This window comes from Numida meleagris, chromosome 1, assembly GCF_002078875.1.
Source record: "Numida meleagris isolate 19003 breed g44 Domestic line chromosome 1, NumMel1.0, whole genome shotgun sequence".
Classification (NCBI taxonomy): domain Eukaryota; kingdom Metazoa; phylum Chordata; class Aves; order Galliformes; family Numididae; genus Numida; species Numida meleagris.
Window position 1 is genome coordinate 41395295 of NC_034409.1, and position 25143 is coordinate 41420437.

Below are 25143 nucleotides of genomic sequence, written 5' to 3' on the forward strand. Positions count from 1 at the left end.
CATATATTGTAATTAATTGAGCATTCGGGGAACTGTAAAACAGCTTATTTTTGAATTTGGTGTTATTACACAGTTCCTTTTATGTAGTATTTCTCTTGTATGATATCACCTTCTTGGCTTCCTGTTTACCTTCTTTTCACTTCCTTCAACAGTTAAGATAGTTGTTACTTTCTATCATGGCTTTTTGCCCCATTTTACTCTTGCATCTGATTCTCTTGAGCGTTGAGTGCTAAGTAAGCTGTTTGCTTGTTGTAGCTGAGTTGCAGTTTAAAAAAGAAAAAAACCTTTTTGTTCAGTGGAATACATAGATGTACGAAGTTCTGTAGCTGATAAGTAGAAAAATAAAGCTGGTTTTATCTTTGTCCAAAAAAATTTCAGAGTGTTGCCACTGTTACTTTTAATTCAGAAGGGTCAAAATTCTTTCACTGGTCTATTTTAATTTGGTGTGAACTCTATGTGCCAAAAGAGAAACAAAACCAAAAGCCATTGTATCTGGCACACTGGTACTTCGGAGATCACGGGGAAGAGCTCTGCTATCACAAGAATTGTGTCTGCATAAATGTTTCCATATTCAAACACCTTGGTGGTTTAGTATTTCATAATTTTCTTTAGTTTAGGGCAGGTGTGTGTGTTTAAAAGCATAACACATTGCATACTTGATTTTCTCTAGTTATATTTTTTAGAATCTTTTCAAAGTAAAAGTAACATGAATTAAAGGAAGATGAGCTATAGCAAAATCGTGCATTGGTATACTTGAGTATATTCAGTTTCAGTATTTAAGTGCATAATTCCCAAATACATGGGTATATGTGGGAATGCAAGTGTGTGGATCACTCAAAACTTGCTTTCATTGAGAAAACCACTTTATAATCCTATTTCTTCTGTTTTTATAGTAAATATTTAAGATGGATTTCTTCCTAAATAGCACAGGAGAAAAATAATCTGATAACAAATTCTAGTGTCAGAAAACTGATGAAAAGCTGAAGACTTTGCCGTCTGGTTTTTGGTTTCATTTGCTTAATTCTCTGTAGAGGCACTTCCTTTGGGGAATATGCAGGTAACACCACTTATTACACTATTGGAGGAAACTAATTCATAGCAGACAGCTTTGAATGATAATGAGAGCTCCCGCTTTTCAGCTTGATCCACTACTTGAGTAGTGAGATGGGCTGGTTTTTTAACCAAGAACTAGTTTATTAAAGCTTGAAATTGTTACTTGTCACCCTCCCTTGCCTCCTCTCAGGTGAGGTACCATGTTGAAGCTGAAAACATCCAATCTTTACACTAATTAAGGAGAAAAACAGAAGTGGTGGGTCTTCCATCACTTGTACTTGCTCTGAAGTTGTGAGGAATTCCAGCTGAGAGCAGGCTTTGATATGCAGCATCAGATGTGATCACAAAGGAGAGAGAGTCCTTGCACTGAAAAGATCTGTCAGAACAGATAAAGGAATAAACTGGTACGAAGCAGTCCCTGGTCCCCCTTAAGATCCTCACAGAGAAGTTGGAGAAGCAGGCACTGAGGTGGATTGAAAAGTGACTGTCTGGGCCCAGAGTGTGGGTGATCAGGTGTGTGAGGTTTCACTGAAGGCCAGGAACAAGTGGAGTACCCTTGGGGTTAGTACTGAGACCAGTCTTGCTAAGATCTTAATTAACAGTCTGGATGATGTGTTAGAGTGCACCCTCAGTACATTCATGGATGAAATAAAACTGTGGGGCAGTGGCTGACTCACCAGAGGGATGTTGACAGATGGGAGAGATGAGCTGACAAGAACCTTATGGAGTTCAACAGGGAGAAGTCCTCCCTGGGGAGCAACAGCCCCAGGCACAAGGACATGCTGGGGGCCACCCAGATGGAAAGTGGCTCTGCAGGGAAAAACTTGGGGGTCGTGATGGACACAGAGTTGAACATGAGTCAACAGTGTGCCTTTGCTACTAAGAAGGCCAATGGTATTCTTGGCTGTGTTAGACAAAGTGTCACCAGCAGGTCAAGAGAGGTGATCCTTTTGCTCTACTCAGCATTGGTGAGGCCACACCTAGAGCACTGTAACCAGTTCCAGGCTCCCAAGTACAAGAGAGACCTGAACTTATGGGATGAAGTCCAACATATGGCCACTCAAGATAGTCAAAGAACTGGAAGACCACTGCTATGAGACTCTGGGACTGTTCAGCCTAGAGGAGGCTGAGGGGGAATCTTACCAAAGTGTATTGAAGAGTGTAAAGAGGAGGCCGGACCCAGTGCCAGGACAAGAAGTAATGAGCACAAACTGAAACATGAGAGGTTCCCTCTGAACACCAGTAAGCACTTCTGTGCTGTGTGGGTGATGGAATACTGGCATAGGCTGCTGGTGTGGAGTCTCCTTCTTGGAGACCTTCAAAAGCTGCCTGGGCACCCTGCTCTAGGTGTCCCTGCTTGAGCAAGAGTTGGGAAGAATGGACCCAGAGGGTCCTGCCAATCTCAACTGTACTGTGATCCAAACTTATTTTCTCGCCGTTTTTTTCCTGAAATGTGGTACTTCACAGCATTTGGAGGTAGCAGACTACTGCCTTCATCCTGCAAGAGCAGTTAGGAAGGGGATGACCTGGTAGGAGAGCTGGTGCCTGAAGGAGTTGTTGAGATATGTGTGTATGGAAGGTGTGAATGGAAGCTGTCAGCACTGATGCTTTCAAAATGCTCTTTCAGAAGACCCCATGAGATAAGCTGGGGATGGGGAGGGAGAGGCTTTTTTCCCCAGTAGGGCTCAGCACCTGCAGACCTGTGGATGCTGAGCTGCAATATAAGTTTGATCAGCCTGGTTCTCCATGTTCTTTTGGACAGGTGCATTTGCCATCATTGAGACCTGAAAGCAGTTTTAACTCTTGTTCTTCCTTTTGCGCAATTCCAAACAAATATTATTTCCCTTGCTTTTTTCCTTCTGACTAAGTTTATGGTTCCTGCTCTTCTCCCTCCCTCACCTTTTGTGACTGGTAGCAAGGAATGGTAACAAAACAGGGCAGTCCTTGCTGAAGGATATTTGTGCACATGTAGCTCCAAATGATTGGTGGCTTCATATTCTGGGTGGGTGCATGTGCTGAGGGCATGGCATGGTGCTTCGTTTGTTCAGCTGTTAAAAACTGCTGGGACACTGATGCTTTCTGCAAAGCTTTTGTCTGATCATGCTTACTTGTGGTCACTGTAACATTTGCATTGTACTTTTCTTTTAGCTCAAAGTTTTTGATAGGATATACATATCCACACCTAAACCATTCTATCTTTTCAGTCAAAAAATAATATGGTGTTCTCATTTAAAAAAAAAAAAAAACAAAAAACAAAACACAACAAAAACATATACTCCTATGGGTCATTTGTTAGAGGATGACATCTTATAGGTCAGAACAGGAAAAGGGCCGCTGTTCTATTGATTCGGAATGCCGCAGAGTATTTCTTGAAGGCTGGAAGTCATTACTTTTACAGACCTGTTATGTCTTATGTGCTCAGCATAAGCTTACTCTTTTGGCCCTTGCTGTATGCTCTCCTGCTGTAGTCCAAATGTTTCGTATGCTGGCTACACAGCCTGCTTCCTCCCTGTATCAAACACAGCTGATTCACAGATCTGTGACCTTTTGCTGATGTGCTGGTGTACAGTTCAGAAGTATGGGAGGGACAGAAGAGCTCTGTTACGCTTTGGAAAATGTGTTACAAGAAACAGATTCTCAGTACCAGCCTTATTTAAAAAAAAAAAAAAAAAGGCATTCCCTTTCAAAGGGTCTAATTTGCCTTTGGCAGTACAGTCTCACAACTCTCTGCATGGGTTGTGCTGTGAACCCATGCATAAGTGCATGTTTGTTGTGTGAATAGATGCCTTTTTTCCCTGGATGCTGCTTCCATGGAATGATGTGTTAGACTTTTATGTCAGGCTTCTAAGAACTGAAGACATTTGCTTTTGTGTAAAATCATTTGGGTAAAAGCCCTTTAGAACTAATCTAGGCAGGAACGGAATTGAGATATTTTCTGCTTTTTGAAAAGTACTGAGATGCAACTTGTTTCATAGTGTGTATAGAGAGAGAGAGAGAGTGAACTTCAGAAAAAAGTTTAAGAAAACAAATCAAGACTGTTCAGAAGAGTTACAGGCATAACTCAAGCTTGTTAGATGAAAAAATTGTCTGAGATTAAGGGGACAGATACTTGCAGCTTGTGCCTGCAAAGGCAGATCATTAGGTTGTTACCTGCATGCAGTCTGCCTTGTTTTCAGTACATTTAATTTTGACTGGAAAGCCTTTGCATTCTTCCACCTGCTGCTTTTTAACTACAGTCTTGAAACGTCATGAAAAAGACAGGCATCTTATTTTGCTCATTTTAAATATTTCTCATGTAACATCTCACTTAGGCTTCTACTAAAATGAAGCGTCTTGACAGTTGCAAACTTCTTGTTTCACCGTTTACTTGAAGTAACTTGAGTATTTCAGATGGTTGAGATGGAAAGAGTCAAACGATTCATTTTCCTATCAATAAAGGGGCAACTGTAGGGATGACACGTTAGTATTGTAGGTAGCATATTGTCTGGTATTTATAAATAAGGTGTGTATGTATGAATAAACAATTATTCTGTACATTTGGGACTTAATTCTGGGAGATACTGGACAATCTTGCTCTGTAATAACTAATTCCCACCTTCTACTGATTAAAACAGAGTTCTAAGAAATTCCTAGGTAATACATAACTGGTATTTTGTTATTGTTTTGGTCATAATTGTGAGCATAGAGCAGCAACTCTCACGCTGTATATGGTGTTTTTAAAACATATAGCTACTTCATGTGCTAAGAGGACCCAAGGAGCCTTTGAAAGGAGAGTGAATGTGGCGTGAAACTTTTTTGTTTGCAAAGATAGCTGCTCCATTGCTGATCTTTCACTTTTCATACTGCTAGGCTGTGCAGATGAGTACAGATATTGCTGTAGCTAATTCATTGTTAAAATACCATTTCCTTCAGTGAAGCAAGATCCAGATATTCACTTTTACATAAATCTTAAAAGCTCTTTTAAATGTTGTTTCAGTTTTTATGCCCTGAAAGGTTATTCAGTGAAAATACTAACACCTACTATTTTTCTTTGAGTACTATTATGTTTGCTTAGGCAACACGCAGAATTTTATTCCCCTTAACCCACAATAGAAGAAAGAACATTCCCAAATTAGATCCTGTGCAGTGATGAGTGCCTTCAGCTCAGTGCTCAAGTGTAGGCCTATACACTCAGCTGCTATTTTTCTTTTCAACTGGGGAAAAATGTATAATACCTTAGTGGTATTACTCGTATATATCCCACTAGTGATGTAATCCCTCTCCATTCCATCAAACTAATGTCTTCCAAAGAAAATATATAAAGGAAAAAGGGAGGAGGTAGGACTATTTATAATTATTTTCATTTGTCAAGCAGGGTAGAACTTGTTCTGCCTTTATTTTACTACTTGTGCTTGAAATGGACTGCTTTCCTAACAGTGTTTGTATAACCACATCACTGTAGCATTTGAGCTCCTCACAGACTTTGTAATATTCATGCTTACAGCAGATAATTTTTTTGTTACTTTTCTAGAGGCAAGGAATTATATTTCAGTAAGTTTTTTAAAGCTAGATCCCTAAAGATTCTCTCCATGTATTTTGGCGATTTTGGTAGAAGTCAGTTCAATTGTGTCACAACACCAAGGCTGGAGCTGCATTCCTCTTACTGGAGGTGAGCTGGACTGACAGTGCTCAGGGACACCAGTCCTATAGGCTTTGTTTCAGCAGACAGCAGAGACGAGGCATTGGGCAAAGCTAAATCCAGAAGCTCTCACAAGCTGGGAGGCTTCTGCTGGTCTTAGATGGAAAAGCATAATTTTCTTCATTTCCAGATGGTTCAGTGTGACATGGAGCTGCAGCAATCAGCTGATGTTAACAGACAACCTTATTGCCCATCTCTTTAACGAAATGTACAGCGCACATTATTTAAGCAGTGAACCGACAACAAATTATACTGTTCGTCACAGAGCCTTAATTAATAAAATCTGACTCAAAGTGAGCAAGTCTGCCCCTAGGCATCTAATCATGATTAAATATTTGAAGGAATCAAGGTAACTTTCACATTTTGTTGAGGTTATTATAATCAGGATTTTTTTTTTGTCCTGGGATTTCATTCTTACTATTAAGAATCCTGGAAGTCTGAAAACTTAACAGAGGAAAGCGGGAAAAATGCACTGTTGTGTGGTAAAGTATTGCTCACATTGCTCTTTCCGTCTAGAACTCATAAGGGTTTTATTTATTCCCCGTGGTTGCTTGCATGACTGTTGTTGATATTTTTAAAAGGAGAGTGAAGGTGAAGGAAGCATTGACTGAGGATAAATTGCTTCAGTAGAAGGGTCTGAGGCTTTTTAACTTGTTTCTTCTGGGCAGGCCTTGCAAAAAGCCCAAGGCAGATGCATGAAGCTATTGCTACTTGTCAGAATAGTAGCATGACTCAATCAACTTGAATTAAAATACAACATTTATGTTAAAATGCGAGGATTCCTTTGGAGTTTTTCAAACATAAATTTTTAAATGGCATTGTAATGTGAACTTACTATTAGCTTAAAAAACATAAAAGCTTTATCAATGAACAGCTATCTTTTTTGAGTTTGATTATCTTCAGTTTTTCAAGTATTTCAAAATTTTTGAATTGCATGCATGTGGAATGACAGTGAAAAGCAATCAAGTAATGTAGTTTTGGGGAGAGTGTGCTAGCTGGAGTATTCTAGTAGTATTCTAATTGCAATTAGACTACATAATCACTCCCTATTCTGGTTTTGTTTAACAGTCCACTTTATTCATCATCTTTTAAGGGGGCTTTTACTCTGAAAATGGCAGTGGCTATATTCAGTGCCCTTATTTGCCCTGTTTGGCCCTCTGTCCTTGCTATAGTCAGCAGTATTCTTTTTGACAGGCCGCGATTTGGACACAAATGTGAGAACACCCTGGAGACTTGGAGATGCCTGTAAAATGGGATCCATCAGAAGCAGCAGACATGGGCAGAAGAAATGGGGTGCTTAAGCAGCATTGCAGTTGCGAAGAGGTAGCCATGTGCATTGCTTGTTTGAGTATTGATGGCAGGGCTCCAGTGAACTTTTTTAGGTATGGGCCCCTAAGCTTGCAACTGGCTGACCACTATTGCCTCTTATGAATATAAAACTCACTAGTGGTGATGAAAGTTGCTTCTAAAGTCATAAGAACAGAAATGATGTTCTGAAATGAAGTCATAATTGTTTTGAAGTTGCCGTTGAAGCCAAGCATGTGGAACTAGAGATTTAAGCAAAATGTGAATGCCAGGAGCCCTTTTCCTGTGTATGTTGCATCAAACTTTGGCACTGCTATAGTAAGACCAGACTTTGGAACTCTGAAATGTATCAACTTCTGTGCAGTGTAAAAGGGCTCGTTTGGTTAGTCTGCAAGAAGTAGCGAACAGAAATGTGCTGATTACCTACTGATTTTGTGAACACGTATACAAAATGTGATTTTTTTTCTAACACAGATTTGAAAATGTGAGCTGTTTGGTGTGGATTCAGACCATCTTGTTCAATGAAGCTCATTATTACACAGCTGTGAGAGGTTTAAAATTAGATATGTTTCTGTGCAGACTACCAGTATGTTTACTGACGATCTCTCTGCAGGAAATCTGCTGTCAAAGACAAATTATGCCTCATATGTATATGTATGTAGAACAAAACAAATATTTTCAGGCCTTCTTGGTACACCAATATCTGTATGAGTCTTCCCATTTTTGCTCCATTAGATCAGTTACTTAAAAATAGATACCTGAATGTATGTTCACCTGGTTTTGTTAGACTAATGTAAATTTTAATTTGAGAGTATTTAGTACTGGAATGGAATAAACCCTCCTGCTAGAGGGTTTTAAGAAGCTTGTATAAGTGTTTTAACATTGAATTTGTTGGCAAGCATGTCTAGGTTGAGAACCACTGACAGGGAGACAGGACGATGTGTGCAGCACTTAGTGTTGGTCTTCTTGGCCAGAACCTTATCTTCAATTAAAGAACTGGCAGTGCTGCCCAAAAGTGATGTTCTTCTCTAATAGTGCCATTTAATACAAGGTTGATAAACTTAATTCTGTGCTTGAGTTGACTGTGGGTGAAGGATTTTTTTCACAATGGTTATGCAAGTTGTGTCTAGCAGGGTAGGTCCAACACCACATATGCTTATTCCAGCTGGTCCTTCACACTTTTAGAATCTAGAAGTTTTTACAGCCCAGCACGAAGACAAAACATAATCATCTTGTACAGAGGCTGAGAGGAAGGGGAAGATACAGAGGAACTCTTATGGGAACTGCATTTAATATATGTCTTTTCTACTAAAATTAATTTTTCAGGTAATAAAGATACTATCTTTTTTTTGCTCATCAATTAATTGTTGATCTTTGCAACGTGATTCAAAGTTCACAGTAGTTAAAGCAATCTCATTGCCTTCTATGGCTTTTTGGGTCATGGTGGCAAAAAAAAAAAACGCTCAGACTCCTTGCCCTTTCATATGAGAACTGTGATATCATGTAGGCTTTCTGTTCTTGGGAGGTGATTGCTCTGTTCAAAATCTATTACAGAAATGACAAGCTGAGGCTGTCCGTGCGTTAAGTGTGCTATTCTGTGCCCATTAAGTGTTTGTCAGGCTTTTTGCAGACAGTTTATGAACTTCAAAAATAGAAAATGCTTACATTCAGTGTGGTGAATAAGGATTTAGCTAAACTACTTTTATTAACGTTGGCTGAATGCCTTTAGTATTTACATAGTATTTTACATGTTTGAAGTGCTGGACTAACATTAATTAATTTTCAGAACACTCCTGTACAGTACTGTAAGTGAGAACTTGGTGGCTCAATACCATCAGCTGCATTGAAAATGTCCCCACAAGGGTATAATAAAATGACTGAACAAGGACATTCTAAATTAAAAACTGGTTTAATTTAAGTTAACCTAATTAGCAAGCGCTGACTTTTGCGCATGTAGAACAGTAGATGACTGTGCTTGATTTTAAGGTTCCTGTCACTACTGGGCATAATGGGACAGTAGTATGAAAGAAACAATTCTACATTTCTCTGAGCTTGTGGTGCCTGGAGGGGTGCTGGAAGGTGTGAAGTTTATATGTATGTTAAAAAAACATAAAACAGCAACGTACTTGATGATAGACCTGTTGATGTAATTTCAGAAAGGTAGACGGGTACATACTCAGGGCAGCTCACAGCTAGTTTTTAACTTTTCTGATCTGCAATTAAGAGCAAGATTTTGGAATGTGACATATAGAAAATTCTATACAAACAATTAAAAGCTGACATCATCCAAAAGGGCAGATTGTTTGAAATTTTGATCACTTGCTTAATAGTACTTAAGTTCCAACGAGCCAACAGGGCATTGTAAATCAGTGCTTTGTGAGAGACTAGCATCTCCACTGCTCAGTCCCCATCAACAAGTAAAAAACATTGCTTTCCTGTAAATGGATTAACAAATACTGTAATAACCTAGAAATTAAAAATAAAAAAAGCAAAACCAAAGCAACCAACCCATACCCCACCCTCAGTTGTCCGTAAACCCATTATTAGCACAGAGTAAAAAGAAAAACTAAAAGGGAAAAAAAGGACAATTCCTACAGTAAAATGTCTCTGCTTTTTGCTATTAAAGATAAAAGGGAAATAGGGGAAGAAGCATTCTGTTTTAATAGGCAGAAGGAAAAACTATGGCCAACATGTAGTTTCAACTATTCAGACCCTTTCCCCTTTAAACTGTACTCTTTCTAAAATGAAATTTTTTTCTTATTAATGTTAAAAAGATACCATGCCTGGGAAACTGTCCTGTATACGTCCTGTATAGTCTGTATTGCATTCAGTACAGTGTTTTTTGTCTTGTTTTTACTTTGAAGTGCGTGTCTAGATGTGATATTTTTTTGTTGTTGGTTTCAGACTCATTTGCAATGTGTTGTTTTTTTGCTAGCATAACAATTGAAATGGCAACTGCGATGTCTTTGAAATGAAATGGAAACAATGTGGAACTGCTGATCAGGTCACAACAGTGTTTTTCTCAGTGAGCAGGCCTTTTATTTTTGTAATGAAGAACAGTTGTGACATGATGTGCGGCCTGGTTGCTCAAGTCTGGCCTTTGGATTTTCATGGTGATGTATCACAGTGATGTTTTACTGCCCTGAAGGCCTTGCCCTGGTGGCAGGGGAAGGAGCTGAGCTGTGTGGTGGTGGCACTAGCTCCAGGCTGAGGGTGGAGCTAGGCAAGGGCACGGTGACTTTTTGGAAGCATTTTGGGGAGGTGGGTCTCTGTCTTCTACCTCATCTTCTCTTTGTTACATGGAATCCTCAAGCATGAGAGCATGATAGGTAGTTGTTATTGTTTTTTCTGACAGTTTCTTGCCTTTTCTCTTTCCTGATGAAGTAATTTCTATTTTCTTCTTCGGAGTCCTCATTTAGTTTGCACTGCTGAAGAGAGGGAATAAAAAAGTAAAAAGTCCAAATCTGACTTATCCTGCTGTGAATTGAGTGGAATGAGGTTACAAAGCAGACACCGAGATGACTGTGGTGGAAAATGTGGTTTTCAGGTCTTGCTGTTGACTGGGGATGGTGGAGCTGACATGCCATTACATGAACACATCAGAGATGTGAATGGCTGCATGGCTTTCTCTGGCACCTTCTGTCACAGGACTATTGTAAGGAGCCAGCTATGTATTTTACAGGCTGGTCAAGGAAATTCTTGATTAGTTTAACAGGTGGAAACTTCATTTGCATGCATATGCACTTCTACTGGTAAAGCTTGGGAGTTTGATACTGAGGTCTGCTGTGTGAGCTGAGCAGGTGCTGGTGGTTGGAGCACTTCTCTGTGTCTTGACCTTTTTGTTCCTACTGTCTTACCAAATTCAACTTTGAAAGAGGCAACTTTTTGCAGAGCAAGGTGGTAATAACAATGAAGATGAAAGGCAATTACATCCCAGTATTTTTTTTGTTTAGACTTATTTCTGACTTTGTAGGCTGAGGAAGTCACTGTGTAATTAATTAGGGAAAAGTTTACCAGCACACATAATCTTCTTCTTCTGTATTTACCTGAGACTCTCATAGCCACTTCCTCCTTTGTTGGTAAAGGTGCACATGAAAGTCATGATGGGGAGCATCATTTTATTGGTAAAGTTTATCTATAGTTATTTCTACATGATTTTGTGAGGGAGAGAAAGGGCAGTTTTTTTCCACACTTTTCCTAATTTTGCATGTCTTATGAGCAAACTTTGGCTTCATGAGAGCTATCAGAACCTGAGGGCTTATGCAAAATGGCTCAATTGAGAAATTGTGCTCTGTGAAAGAAATATGTGTCTGTGGCTGCATATGTGTGTGTGGCTTTTCTTTTAGAACAGCTAATTTCACTCAGTGGGGCAATCAAAGCTGAAAAAGGTACGTGGAAACTTTCTTTAAAGAGAAAATCATGGGGAAAAAAAATGCGACAAAAAAAAACAACCGTCCAAAACATTCATTGGAACAAGTTGACGTTTCTGACAAGGATCATCATGTATTTGGACAACTTAATAGATTTGTATTGGAATTTCATTTCTTTATCAGGGGCAGTACTTGTACTAACTACTGCGTGATATTTTTGTTTTCAATATGTTCTAGTAGTTGTGCATTCTTACATGGAAATGGGAAAACATAGAAGCCAAGAAAAAACAGAGCAGTAGGAGGGGGAAAATGTTTTCTAATCTGACGTACAGCCGGAGAAATGTTAAAAGGTTTGGCTACTTAGAGCAGAACAAATCTGAAATCTTACAGCAGCAAAATACTTGAGGCTCTGAGACTGTAATTCTCTAAATTACAGTGCTGAAAGCCAGTTTATGCTATTATAGTATTGAATGTTGTTGTGCATGAAAGCATTTCTTATAATAGAAAAAATGTTACTGAAGGTTATTCCTGCTGCTGCTGTAATTATCTTCCTTTACTTTATCTTTGTCTAGATGACTCTAAAAGATAATACAAAAAAAAAAAATTAGCCAATAAAGTATCATCTTTATAAAATTAATTATTTACAGTAATATGTATCTTGGAGTGCCTGAATTTTTATTTATACTTACCATTTTGTACAGTAAGATCTCTCAGAAACTGAATCTTTTGGACCCTTTCTCCTGAACAGAGAGTTCATGGTTGTAAAGTTACTGTACTTCTCCCAGGAAATCAGAACTGAGATGTAAGTGAATATTTTAATTGTTTCAGTTAAACAACAGACAAAACCAATAAAACAGATACATTTTTTTTTTGTTGTTTATTTTCTGGAAAACAGGATCTGTTTTATAAATAATTTGACATATTAGACAGTGTTCATGGTGCAATAGTGGATGTGAGTTTGCATCATAATATCCCCTTGAGAGTGAATATTAAAGTTCAAAAGATAATTTCTGTCAGCTGACCATAACCACATTTTGAAGTGGGCTAAGAGGGTGCTTAAAAAATAAGACGTGTCATTTTATTGAGGTTGTTGAGAAGTAGTGTTCTCCGTCTTTATAATTCGAGCTATTATGTCAATTTTACTACTGCTAACCCTGCAAAACAGGTTCAGTCATGGGAGACTGAACTGGTTCATATGTCACCTAGAGAATTGCTAATGAAGTTCCAGCTGCCAAATTCTTTCTGCAAATTAAAAGCATAGCACAGTTTCACCTGATTATATTGCTCTTTAATATTCTGTTTTGCCTTTTATTTTCTAATGAATCTGCTTGTTGCTCCAAAGCCTTACTTTTGTGTTTCTGTTCAGTTCAAAACAGTGGTCTGGTACATTAATTTTAAATGTTACTGTTTTGGGCAAAGTAGTTGTAATCTCATGCATGTCTTGGTGAGGTCTTTTGTGGTTAACACTGCATTATGTAAATGTCACTGTAGTTGGAATTAGCCCTCCAAACTTCTGCTACCAGTCACTGCAATGTAAGCTTCAAAAAGGGAACAGTGATCGGCAGATGCCTGGTTGATTTTTATGGAGCTAAGAGAGGAGTGGCTTGTTTTTTTTCTGAGCAGATTTGATCTGGCTTAGAGTATGAACCTAGAACCAAATGCATTCACATTTGCTTTTCCAAGAGGGAAGCGATTCTTCATTTCTGGTTGAATGACACGTGCTTAAACAACTGTGACAGATTAAGGAATACATCTACATCCAATCGTAAATTCCTCTCTTTTATGAATAGTGTCTTTCATTGCATCCATCAGTGTGGATTAGAACTTCCACTCTATAGCAAAAGTAAGCTGTACCTGAGAAACTGGAAAAGGGACAGAATGGGAGTTGTCAGAAATAGGTAGCTGTAAGAAACTTTGAAGAAGATGGGTTGCTTGAGGCAGTCATTCTTTTTTACTTAATTTCTGTCTCTCTAGGGCTGCAACATGGAAATCTGTAACAGAAGAGTGAGAACAAGTGTGTGTCAGTCTTGTTTTAAGAGAGATGCTGTTGAAGCATAGGAGGTTTTCTGGGACTGGAATTCAGCTGCTCCAGGGAGAAATAAGGGCACACAGAAACTGGCTTCCCCAAATTGTAGTTCTAGGTAACAGCCTCGCAATCTCTTCCCATATTGTTTTTCTTTATTCTACCAGATGAATCATGAGTTTCATAAAACATAGAGATTGATTTGGACTGGAAGGGACCATAATGACCATCCAGTTCCAATCCCCCTGCCATAGGCAGGGAAACCTCCAACTCAACCAGATTCCCCATGGGCCCATCCAGTCTGGCCTTGAACAGTTTCAGTGATGGTGGGGCATCCCCAGCTTCTTTGATCAACCTGCTCCGGTGCCTCACTGCACACATAGTGAAGAATTTCTTCCCAATGTCTAATCTAAATCTACCCTTTTTAAGTTTAAAACCATTACTCCTTGTTCTATTGAGATAGAACTCCCTGAGAGTCTCTCCCCAACTTTCCTGTAGGTCCCTGTTTTTACTGGGAGGACACAATGAGATCTTCCCAGACCCTTCTCTTTTCCTGGCTGAACAACGTCAGCCTTTTTTTGTAGGAGAAGTGCTCCAGCCCTCAGATGTGACCTTCTTCTGGACTTGATCCAACAGGTCCATGGCTGCCTTGTGCTGGGGGCCCCAGGGCTGAACACAGCACCACAGATGGGAGCCTCATGAGAGTGCCGTAGAAGGGTGCAGTCTTCTCTTGCCCTGCCACTCACACTGCTTCTAATGCAGCCCAGGATATGGTTGCCTCTCTAGGCTGCAGGCGTGCACTACTGGCTCTTATTTAGGTCCTCATCAACCAACACCTCCAAGCCCTTCTCCTCAGGGTCCTCCCAATGGATTCTCTGCCCTGTCTGTATTTGTGCTGGTGAATGTAATTGAGGTTGAGAGTATGGAAGAGGCTTGAATAATTCAGGATTAGTTCTGGAATCTGGGATAGAATTTCACTGTCCTAGGAAGAGGGTAGGAACTAAGTGGTCCCTGTTCCAGTGTAGCCCAAGGGGAACATGCAACGTTCATGATAGTTGTGCTGTTCTCCGCAATGAAGACTCTTCATTAGGAAGACTGCAATGGCAATCTTCTCCTACCTTCCCTTTCAGGCCTAAGCTTTTAAAATGATTACCAGACTGGTGGTTCTTTGTTCAAAAGAGCTAAAAGCACCTGGTTTTAGGAAATCTGTTGCAATATAATAAGGATTTAATTTATATTAAGAAGTTCCTCAAATAAAAGATCTGATTAATCATAGTAATCTCCAACTTCTTTATCTCTGCAACATAGAGTTTTGCACTGTCTTTGTCATTGTAAATCCATACCTGCAAAAATGCACTGGTAAATGCATTACTCTTCCTGAGTTCTTGAAACTTCTTGATTGGTTATACTCAAAGTACAGTTTTTCCACTTACGGAAGTTTTTTTAATATCAGTGTTAAGTAGGTAAGCTACTGAAAAGCCCTTGAAATATGTAGAAAGAATACTTACACAATATTCTATTTAAAGAGAGGTCTTTCTGTATTGGTGAGAATTTCAGAAGTGTTAGGAAACATGCCTCTATTTGAATTTCTATATATTATGAAATCACTTTCCTAAATGCGAAGGAGTAATTTATTTGTATATCAACATAAATGACCAAGGTCCTTTGACGACTGTCCAGTCATGAATAGAGGTGAAAATAACACTGCAATTCCAGGGCGCTTTGGACAGGTGTTTGGACATCGCGCCAAAGAAGTTCTCCATCTCCCACAATGGGAGGAGAAAAAGAAAAGTAAATCCGTGCCTATAATTACCTGGTAGAAAAAAACCAGAAGCGTAAAACTAAAAAAGCCTAATTATAATTAATTGAAAAGGTTTTCTGCAGAAGCTAGTAGCGGTGATTTGCATAAATTCTCATTAAGGTGAATAATATATTTTCTTCAAGATTCATTAAACAAGCTTTAATCAGTTGAGCTTGAAAAACATCACCGTGAAACTTCAGTTTAAGAAGTCATTACACAGCATCTAAAATAAGTTCTGAAAAATTACAAAAACATACCCAGGAGACATCAGCATCCTTCAGACAGTAAGAAGCCATGTAATAAATACCAAGAGGAAGGGTGGGTTCTTGTCACTGGCTCTAAGTTAATTTTGCGAAGACGAAACATGCCTGGTGGGAAGGAAGCCTTGCATCACCAGCACAGTGCAGTATCCAGAGTAAGGTATCTGCAAACTGGTTTTTCTTTTAGTTTCAGGGAGAGAACCTGATGAACTGACAGGTATGCTATATGTCGCAGTGGCTAACACCTCTGCTTTATTCAGTGGATACTCTACTGCAGTTCTTTTTCTTGCTTTAAACAGCTCAGCTGAGCAGACCATGAAAACATGTATGTACATAACCTAAATATTGTTGTGCTTTCCCATCCATTTATGTTTTTTAGGATTAATTCATATGCAGTCATTCATATCACAGGTTATATTTGGTTTGATGTGTTGACTTCACCCTGAGCTTAATGAACAACTTTCGCTGACAAGTTAGTCTGTTTGATGATGGGAGCTGTATGAAATTCAGCTTAGAGAAACCATTATCTTCCTTAGTCAGACTTCTGGGTGGCAGGAGAGGCGGAGTGGCAAATCTTAGAGTCTCTGCAGTTCTTGGCAGTGCTTTCCTCTCTGTATTTAAGTCCAGAAAGACATAAGCACTTTTATTTTTAACATTCTACAAATAAATAATAATTCTGTTTTACTAATTGATTTTTGTTATTGCTGGATAGTGCAGTGGATTCCTGCTCACTTGCTGAGCAGTCATACTTTTGTACTCTTTCTGTTTCAGGAGCCAAATTTAAAGTTTGAGATGTTAGTGCTGAATCAATTTTATAAAGCAGCAGTTCCTAAATTGCACTGTGTGCATATACACACTCCAATAATTTATGGCGTGCTTCCAAGTGGTGTGCAGCTAGCCTGGAACTGGTGCCACTGGAACTGTACCTGACACCCTTTTTTGTGGCACCTGGCCAAAGAAAAAACATACTTTGAGACCCTATTCTAGAACAATTTACTTGCTGCTTTCTTCTATTCAGTATTTACAGTGTGACAAAGCAGAGATGAGGCCGTGAATATATGGGATAGAGCAGGGAGACTACTATTAGTGAGTTCCGAAAACTTCACTTTCTTTATCAGATTCAGGTTAACACTTGGCTGTCTTTGAGAGAGCTTTTGTGGTGAAAGTCTGCACCACTGGCAAGAAAGAGTAGACCATTAAGTATAGCTTTTGTATTTACTCTCAAGTTTGAATAGTACTTTCCCCACTCATCATTAGGTGCAGCACCTTCTCCTTGTGAGTTTCTCATTTGAGACAGCCCGACTGCACAGATAGTAATAGGGTACGCAGATGTTTTCCTTTGTTATAGAAACCTTCCTCGATTTAAACTTGCAGGCTCTGAAGCTTCTGAATGAAAACATTAATTCACAATTGCTTTTTCAGCTCTGGAGTCCAGATTTAGATACAGATTGTTTATTTAGTAGTAGGGTGTTCTCAAAAGTGCTGGCAAATGCAAGTTAGCATGATTTGAATATTCAGAATATTTTCCTAATGGACCCACATCATCATGACATTAAAGATTATATGTTAGCTGTTAGAGGTGCTTTATGTGAGCCTGGAGAAGAGGGGGTTCTGTTTATGTATTTATTTATTTACAGAATGATGTCTTAAAGTACTTTTCTTTGTCTTCTGATAATTGTCACCGTTATTTCCTACTTTATTACATTGGGCAGCCTGTGTTTTAGTAGATATTTCTTTTGGCTTTGAAACATTTAAGTTCTTTATCTTATTATTGCAATTAAACTGCACCCAAAACATTGTATGTCTTATCTGTAGAGGAAAATAGACATTAAAGTATCTCCAGATAAACCCTGTTTTAATCTCTTCCTCCCTTGTTTCATTTTTCGATACTTTTACATTTTGTTTAAAGAGCTAGTAAACCAAAGCTGACTGGTATTAAGATTTGGTCAAACAGTTCCTCTAAGTACACTGGGAGGTCTATAACTGATGGGTGGCCCAAAATCCAAAGTCACCATTCTATTCAAATAAACACACAAAGAAAGTATATGCAGGACCTTTAACTCTTACAGGAGCTTGGCTGTGTGCCATGCTTCTGACTGAATGGAATTGCTGATTTCAGGGTTGCCTGGGGCCACAACCGCAAATAAGCATATATATCTCTGGGGTCATTGAAACCAGTTTTATTATTTTCATAGCTATTGGAAATAAGTCACCTGGCTTGATTTATACATAAAATTGCAGAGTATCAACCCTCAGAATTGACCTTTAATTTAAAACTTTCGTCTATTTTGTTGGCTTGCAACAGTGGCCTATGATATTAAAATAACAGCAGCATAAGTTTCTAGAAATATGATTTTATCTTTCTCAATAGTTGATGGCTAAGCATTCGCTGTAAGTTTGGGATTCGTGTCAAGTGCCTTCATGTGCAAAGATCTTCATAGTTAGCCCTGCTGCAGCTTCCGGTTACACTTCGTTCTCAATGGCAAGATGGCAAACCCATAGCACGCTTGGAAACATGAGGGTGGCTTCTTGGGGTTCCCGTGGGCTCCCAGCACCTCTCGTAAGCATCATCTTCTGTCTCTCAGTGATGTCTACACGCTTTTATTCTACAGTTGAACTGGGAAAAAACTAGAAGGGATGATAAAGTTGATTTGAATGAGATATGCATGTCTTATTGTGTGCAACATTTGGGTAAAGTTTTCTAAAACATTTAGATAGCAATATCTTACTACTTCAGTATTCCTTCAAAATTCATCAGAATAACAGCAGTCTTCACTGAAAACTGAATAGGTCTTAAGTGTTACATTGCCTTAGTGGATGGGATGGGTGCACTGGATAGCTGTATTTACTGACTATATAATAATTAATTTCTCAGTATTTTTCTGTGTGTAGCATGTTAGGAATCTGGTATATTTGTGTTACATGCACAGCATTATATTATTCCAAACAACTAATTTCCTGTGAAGAAAACCAAATCTTGCATTCCCAATAACTTTGTAGCAAAGATGCAATGTAGAGCCCCAAAAAAGAAGCAAATCTTTTAGAGCAGAAACTACTTATTCCTTATGTTACTCTAGATTGGTTTTATTATGCACAAATAAATACATCCTGCTGTTTTATATGCTCTGGCCAGCTATAATTTTCTTCATTAAACTTTCAGTGGCTTGTTATGCCATGGGAGACAGCAAAGAGGGAGCTTGACTCCTAAAGAGGTGGCCTTCCTGGGTTCTTGCCTTTGCAGGTAGTAGATATGCACTGTAGTTTATGTAAGGATCCAAAAGGGGTTTCTCTCTGGGGAGTGGAGAAAGATATTGCTATAGTCTTTCTTAAATACTCTTTCTAGATATTAAACACATGTAGATCCCTAGTAGAAAACCAGCTCTGCTCAAACACAAGCATATGAAGTTGAAGTTTTTCTCCAAGGTGAAATTTTCTATGTTTTCCATCCTTCTGTGAGAAGCTGAAGAGAATATATTAGCCATGTCAACAAATGCTGTACGACAGTATTCACCATTTCTTTTTTTTTTTTCTTCAGTCTGAAAATGTTGACCAGCCTCTCTAGGCATCTGTTCTCTGATTCCTTTGGATCTCTTCCACTCCACTCTTGCATGTCTCTCATAATCTATCCAAGACTTTTTTTCCACGTCTGAAGTTTCTTCTTTCTCTGATCTCAACCAGTCCTGCTTGCTTAAATAGTGAAGGCGAAATTGTTACTATCCGTTAGCGGTGCCAGAATTTAAGAGAGGACCTAACAAGTTCTGTGTTACCAAAATACTGCGTGTGAATTGTTTCCCCTACAAACCATTTCTATGTTTGATATGGACTACTGAAAGAAGCAAACTTTTTTTTGTTGTTGCTTTTTTAAAACTCTCAGTAATTTTTATGCATTGTGTTCTCTTCTATTGACTTTCCTTTGTAGGTCTCTTTAGGCAGAACTTAGAGCTGTCATTGTCAAAAAGGTCGGAGTTATGAAATGCCGTAACCTTTTGCGGCACTTGTTCTTCAGCTAATGGGAAAAATGCAGACCTCTGTTGTGCTGCTCTCAGGGGTGCTTGGACTTAAATGTTACAGTAGGAAGTTGAGTCTAACGCTTAACTATTGGCTCAGTCTTCCCACAGCTCTTCAGGCCTTCCTTTTTTAGAAGGATAATTCCTAGGAAAGTTAAACCTGCTTTTAAAAAAAAGTACTTAAAATGGACACACAAACACCAGTGGAGAAAAGTGTGAGTGGATTTGCTGGTGCAGAACTGGGGAGACTGCTTCTGTTCTATGCTGATTTTCTTTTTATAGTTCAGCTTAACTTCATTTGGCTGCAATGATCTGGACAGGAAGCTTGATCTCATACTCAGTTCTAGTATCCAGTAATGGCTTCAGTTTCCCTGAATTGCTGTCTGAGATCATTACTACTTACTACCTGACTCCCAACAGCTGCTCTAAAACATAAGAAGGAATGATTTCTGGTTGCTTTGTTTTTATGCTTGGGAATCTAAAAAGTCTACTGAAAGACTATAAAAGCTTATGCCAGTTGCAGTTGATTTTAGAACTGTACTGGTTTCGGTGACATAAGTTGGAGGTTATTCCAATGCTAATGTGGATTAAGTCTAATATAGCAGAAATCAGAATTTGATCCTGTGTGTTCTGATAACATAATTCAACTAATTTGCCATTTCCTGGCTTTTTTAGCTCAATCTTTGACGGCATCCAGTAAAATCCCCAGGAGTATGCTTACTGCAGACTAGCATGTAATGGTGACTATAAAGTCTGTATTTTCTTTAACAAAATGACTGTGATTAGTCCTTTTATGTCAATCTCAAACGGTTGTCTACTACTTGGATGCTCTTAACCAGAAGAAGTAAGAGAAAATAAAATTTATTTTACACGTTGCTGTTAACTTCTATTTCTAGTGTTTCACAATTGCTGTGGCATGCCACAAAATTTATTTTACTCTGAGTCCCTGCATCTGGATAAACTATTGAGGCACAAAGATGAAACAAGTCAATAAAACTCATTTTAATATTTTTTCAGCCGTATCAACACCTTACAAATGAATGGATACTGGCCTGCCCTGTTAAAGTACACTGATGAAGGATATCTCACAGATGTGGGATGTTTTAATTTGAATATATATTTTTTCCCATAATAACTGGTTTTGACATAACTGTAGTGAGTTCCATTTTGTTCTGCTTTTTTAAAAAACAACAACAACAAAAAACTTCCTGGAATTTGTCTGACGTATCTTCAGGGCCTATCAGGCCTAAAGGTCAAGCTCAACTATGTACATCATAAATGTTTTTTTAGCCTCTATGTGATCTGTTGGAATTTTACTTGACAGGAATCCTATTCTGAGAAGGAAAACTGCTACCTTTAAAAAAATTTTTTTTTAATTTTCTGAAAAGATGTTTTAAATATTTTGGTTGATTCACTGTTGAGTAAACTGTCATTACAGAGAAATGTAAACCTTGGGTTTTATCTTAAGTATATGTTAGCATATCTTGCTGTTTTTTTTTTTTTTTCATCATGTTAAACATGCTGTGTTTTGTGTGTTTGTTGGTATTTCTTTTTTTTTTTGTCCTCTGTTTCACTGAAATGGCAGTGCATCAACTTTGATTATTCTGTGTAGCTGGACCTTGGAGCTGGCAGAATAACTTAGATATTTAATCCTCAGGGAGGACCCCCTTGACCTCCTAATATTATTTAGTATATTGCTATAAATAGTGCTATCACCACAATCACTTGACAGTTCTCCTTATCCCCTACCCATCCACATATAAGTTTAAAAGCACAGAGTATGTAATTTATGTTGTGGCTCAGAAGTATCTTCTCTACTTAGTATTTCTGTACTTATGTGTGTCTGTGTTCCTGGCTAGTCTGTTCAATACTTTCCTAAAAATAAGTCAGCTGCCTAAAAGCTCTTTCAAGATTTAAATTTAGAGTGCACAAGTGTGTGTTTAGGCATAATTACATACAATTCCCCTGAACTTTCTGAAAAGGCTGTGTAAATAAATAGATTTGAATTGAAAAAGATGTGAATTATTAAAAATTAAATTACTGAGCCTTGTTTTTTCCAGTATAGTTTGCCATGTACTGAAAAGAACAGAGAGGTGTTATGGGACTGGTGTATGACTGATATGCTCTTCTGTAGTGGTACAGGAGGTGTGCCTCGTTTTTCTTGTAATGGCTTAAAATATACATGTTTTGAAAAGGCTTTATGTATATTCAGTAGATTACTTGTCAGAAAAAGTAGTTTAATGTCTGTCTTATTAAAGTAGCTAAGAGTCTCAATGTTTCCAGTGTAACTGCTGTTTTCTCAAGCCTTAAAACATCTGTCCTTTTCCTTAGAGATAATTGTACTGTTGTGAGTAGCTGTATGGTGAAATGGCAAAAACTATTTGTTTCATTTTTTTTCAAAGGAAAGTAGGAAAAAGAAATAGGCTAGTGCCATGTTATACTGTGGAACAGTAAATCTAATAAGGCCTGCTGGGTCCGCTTTCATCATCTAAAATAGATTTGAAAGGGCAGCAGAGGTTCCAATTATGAATTCTGACCATGGTTCAGAAGCTTGGAATTACATTTTCACAGGTAGATGTACGTATGTGTCTCTGTGTTCATGTGCTTGTGTAAAATAAACAAATAATGAGCTATTGCCAGGCAGTAGTTTGGCACTGAATAATATTTGTAAAGAATAACTTTGCATGTGTAATTGAGAGAATATGTTATCAAGTAAATACTGGATATCTTGAAGTCTTAGAGGAACAGAATTAGCAGTTTTCTGTTGTGTAGTGTAGTTGGAAGAGATGTTATCTTATGAAGCAGCTGTGAGAAAAACAAAGCATTTTCAGGCTTTGTAATTTAAACATTTTTTCAATAAATGTTGCTTGATATACCTGCTGTACATACTGTGGTAAACAAACCTGGGGAGCAGACACAACAACAGAGCCTCTCTTCTCTCTCTGTGCGTATCTGCTACCTCCTGAGAGGAATCTCATGGTATCCCATTGTTCAGCAGCAGAAAGTATTAATTACTTCTCTTGCTTCCATGCAGCTTTTTTTTTTTTTTTTTGTATGTGTCTGAATAATAGTTAGTCCTACACCAGGCAGTTGATATTAGGGTTTCATATTTAATGTAGTCCATCTTCTGTTTGTTATATCAGGAAGAAGACTGAACTGAGAGGGAGTGAGCTGCACGTAGGGTTAATATTAAGGCCAGATTCTTTCGGCATGAGGACACACTTGAAAGTGAAAGGGCTTACAGAATGGAGAAGGGTACATTCTCCACTGAAGCCTTGACAGTTAGTTTTTGAAATATTTATGTTCCCGTAGGAAAAGAATTTTCAGGCCATCTCAACCTTCTTGTAACCAAAATGTTTTGAACCTCTAGTTGCTTAAAGTTTTCAAAGCTCTTTCAGTCAATGAGAAAATCAATGCTTGCAGCATGCCTCAGTGTAGGTAAAGCAGTACTTGACAGCAGTCAGTGTTGCATGTAGCTACCACCACCTGTTTAGGATGCCCTTCCTTCTTCAGAATAACACTGTATCTTCAGTCCCAAAGTTAGAGATGTCTAGAAGGCTGCAGCCAATGCAGATCAATTCCTTTAAAAGACATTGTACAGTTCAGACAATTCTTGGAAAGTCTATATTTTGATACAATATATTTACCTGTTGTGATACAATGACCCTTGTGATTTTGTTGTTTGAATTTTTGATTTTTTTTTGTGCTTTCATTTTTTATGACAATTGCAAGCATATGAGTGTATAATATCGTTGTCTCATGCATGCATCTTTCCATTCTGCTTATATCTAATTCAGAAAAGTACCACTGAAAATGTTTTATGAGAAAAACACTGCTTATGGTCCTGTGACATGTAGTTCATGTTTGTTCTGGTACGCAACTTAGGTTGGCTATAATAGTAATGTTAAAAAACAGTAATAGTCCAAAATCTGTAAATAACACTAGTATTTATGTATATATTCTCTGCTCCTAACTGCATAGTTAATAGCTTTCACTAGCAGTTACACAAGGTGGGAATATTGTCTTCCATGGATGGGCTCTGAGTTTGATGCATTCAGGTATTTCTGCAGTTAGAAAAGGATTGGCAGACGTTAGCTAGGGACTAGTTTACTGGCACTACATTTCCCTTTTGTGATGTTAAGTTTTCATTTTTTTAATTTTTGACAAGTTTAATTAGTGTAAAATATGATTTGAATGTAGGTGTTCTATAGTCTCTTTAATACTTGTAGCCCTATTCTCAGAGCCAGCAACTCAGGATCCAATATATCACTTAGCTAGCTGCTTCTCAGTATTTCCCATCTGAAAACAGCTGAGTTATTGTCCATTCCTTAGAGATTCACCTAAGAAAATCTGTTCTTCAGAGAAACTAAAAGCTGCAACCTGAAACCCAGAGGATGCATAGAATTTGGTCTCCTGCAGGTGTACCTACGTGATATACAATATAGATACCTCTTTTTGAAAACCAGCATGGGTAAAATTTTATAGCCTGCTGATATTGTAGATAAATTCCACTTTCACAACTGTTGAGAAGGAATGAACTTCAATGTGGAACATGCAAGATATAATTGCTGCCAGAAATATGCACGAATGGTAAATAGTTCCCTTGAGTCTGTAATTAAACATTTAGATGAATAAGCTTTCACATACTTATGCTTATTACTCTTAAGGCATCTGTATGGACTAGATAGTACTTTCTGATTTTGTTGTTGTTGTTGTTATCAATAGAAACTACATGTATATTTTAGTCTTTGGGCAAGTATGAGAATTGTCCAAGGTATGACAGCCTCTGTTGTTAGCTTGATATCTGACCACATGCCTGCTGAACAGATCACCTGTAAGTATATTGGAGGAGTAGACTAAGCTGCTGTATATTCAGGGGATGTGAAGCTGTTTGTACTGCAAAAAGGAGGCTCTGGCTGTGTTTTCAGACTTGTTGTCTCTACAGGTAATGTAACATTTTCTAAGCCTCCTTAGCATGACTTGTTAAGATCTACTGTAAAAATGCTATAGGGTGCTTTTCCATTACTATTTATGAAAATAGAGTAAATGAAAAATATTCTAAAATGATTTGGGGGAAAACCAAGGAAGAATGTCTGAATAGAGACTTGCCAGTCCATCACTGCCTATCTATTTTATGTGAGGGAAGACTGGGCAATAGCTTCCTTTGTGCACGTTTGGGAGTTCTCCTTTTTCTTAAAAATATGTTCCGTACTTCAAATGCTGATGTTCGTTTTCAGCATATGGGGACCATTAGCAATATTGAAGCTGGACATATGGCTTAATGCGTTAAATCACTTTAGAATGTTGCATCTGTTTTTTTACCCTGGTGTTAACACCTGGATCAGTTTAGCACTAGTGCAGAAGTTCAGGACATATAGAGCTGTTAATTTTAAAAACATCTGGGCTTTTTTGTGTGTATGCATATATATGTGTATATGTGAACTGCTGGGTCTCTGCTATTATTTGAATTTGATGAAAAAAATCTTACTTGAACTGTGCTGAAGGTGTGTACTGACCCACGCAGCAAATCAACAGGAGGCAGAAGGAATCTTTTGAGTAGATAAGCAAATGAGTTGCCTGTGTAGCTTTTGTCTTTCTTCAGACTTCCATTTTTTAAGTATTGATAGCTGGCTATGATTCTTCCTT

General features: G+C 38.2%; 1 protein-coding gene across 4 annotated transcripts in view; it reads left to right on the plus strand.

Annotated features, from left to right (window-relative positions):
• The window catches only part of TMTC2 (transmembrane and tetratricopeptide repeat containing 2), a 246172-nt gene that overhangs the window by 72125 nt on the left and 148904 nt on the right, over positions 1-25143 (plus strand). Inside the window, exon 1 of one of the 4 annotated variants that reach the window (XM_021385305.1) lies at positions 6926-7054. The exons of the other annotated variants lie outside the window; for them this stretch is intronic. Coding sequence (XP_021240980.1) covers positions 7020-7054 — 35 coding nt within the window. The 5' untranslated portion in view covers positions 6926-7019. Of the gene's footprint in view, positions 1-6925; positions 7055-25143 lie in introns of those variants that run through there. 4 annotated transcript variants of the gene reach the window in all.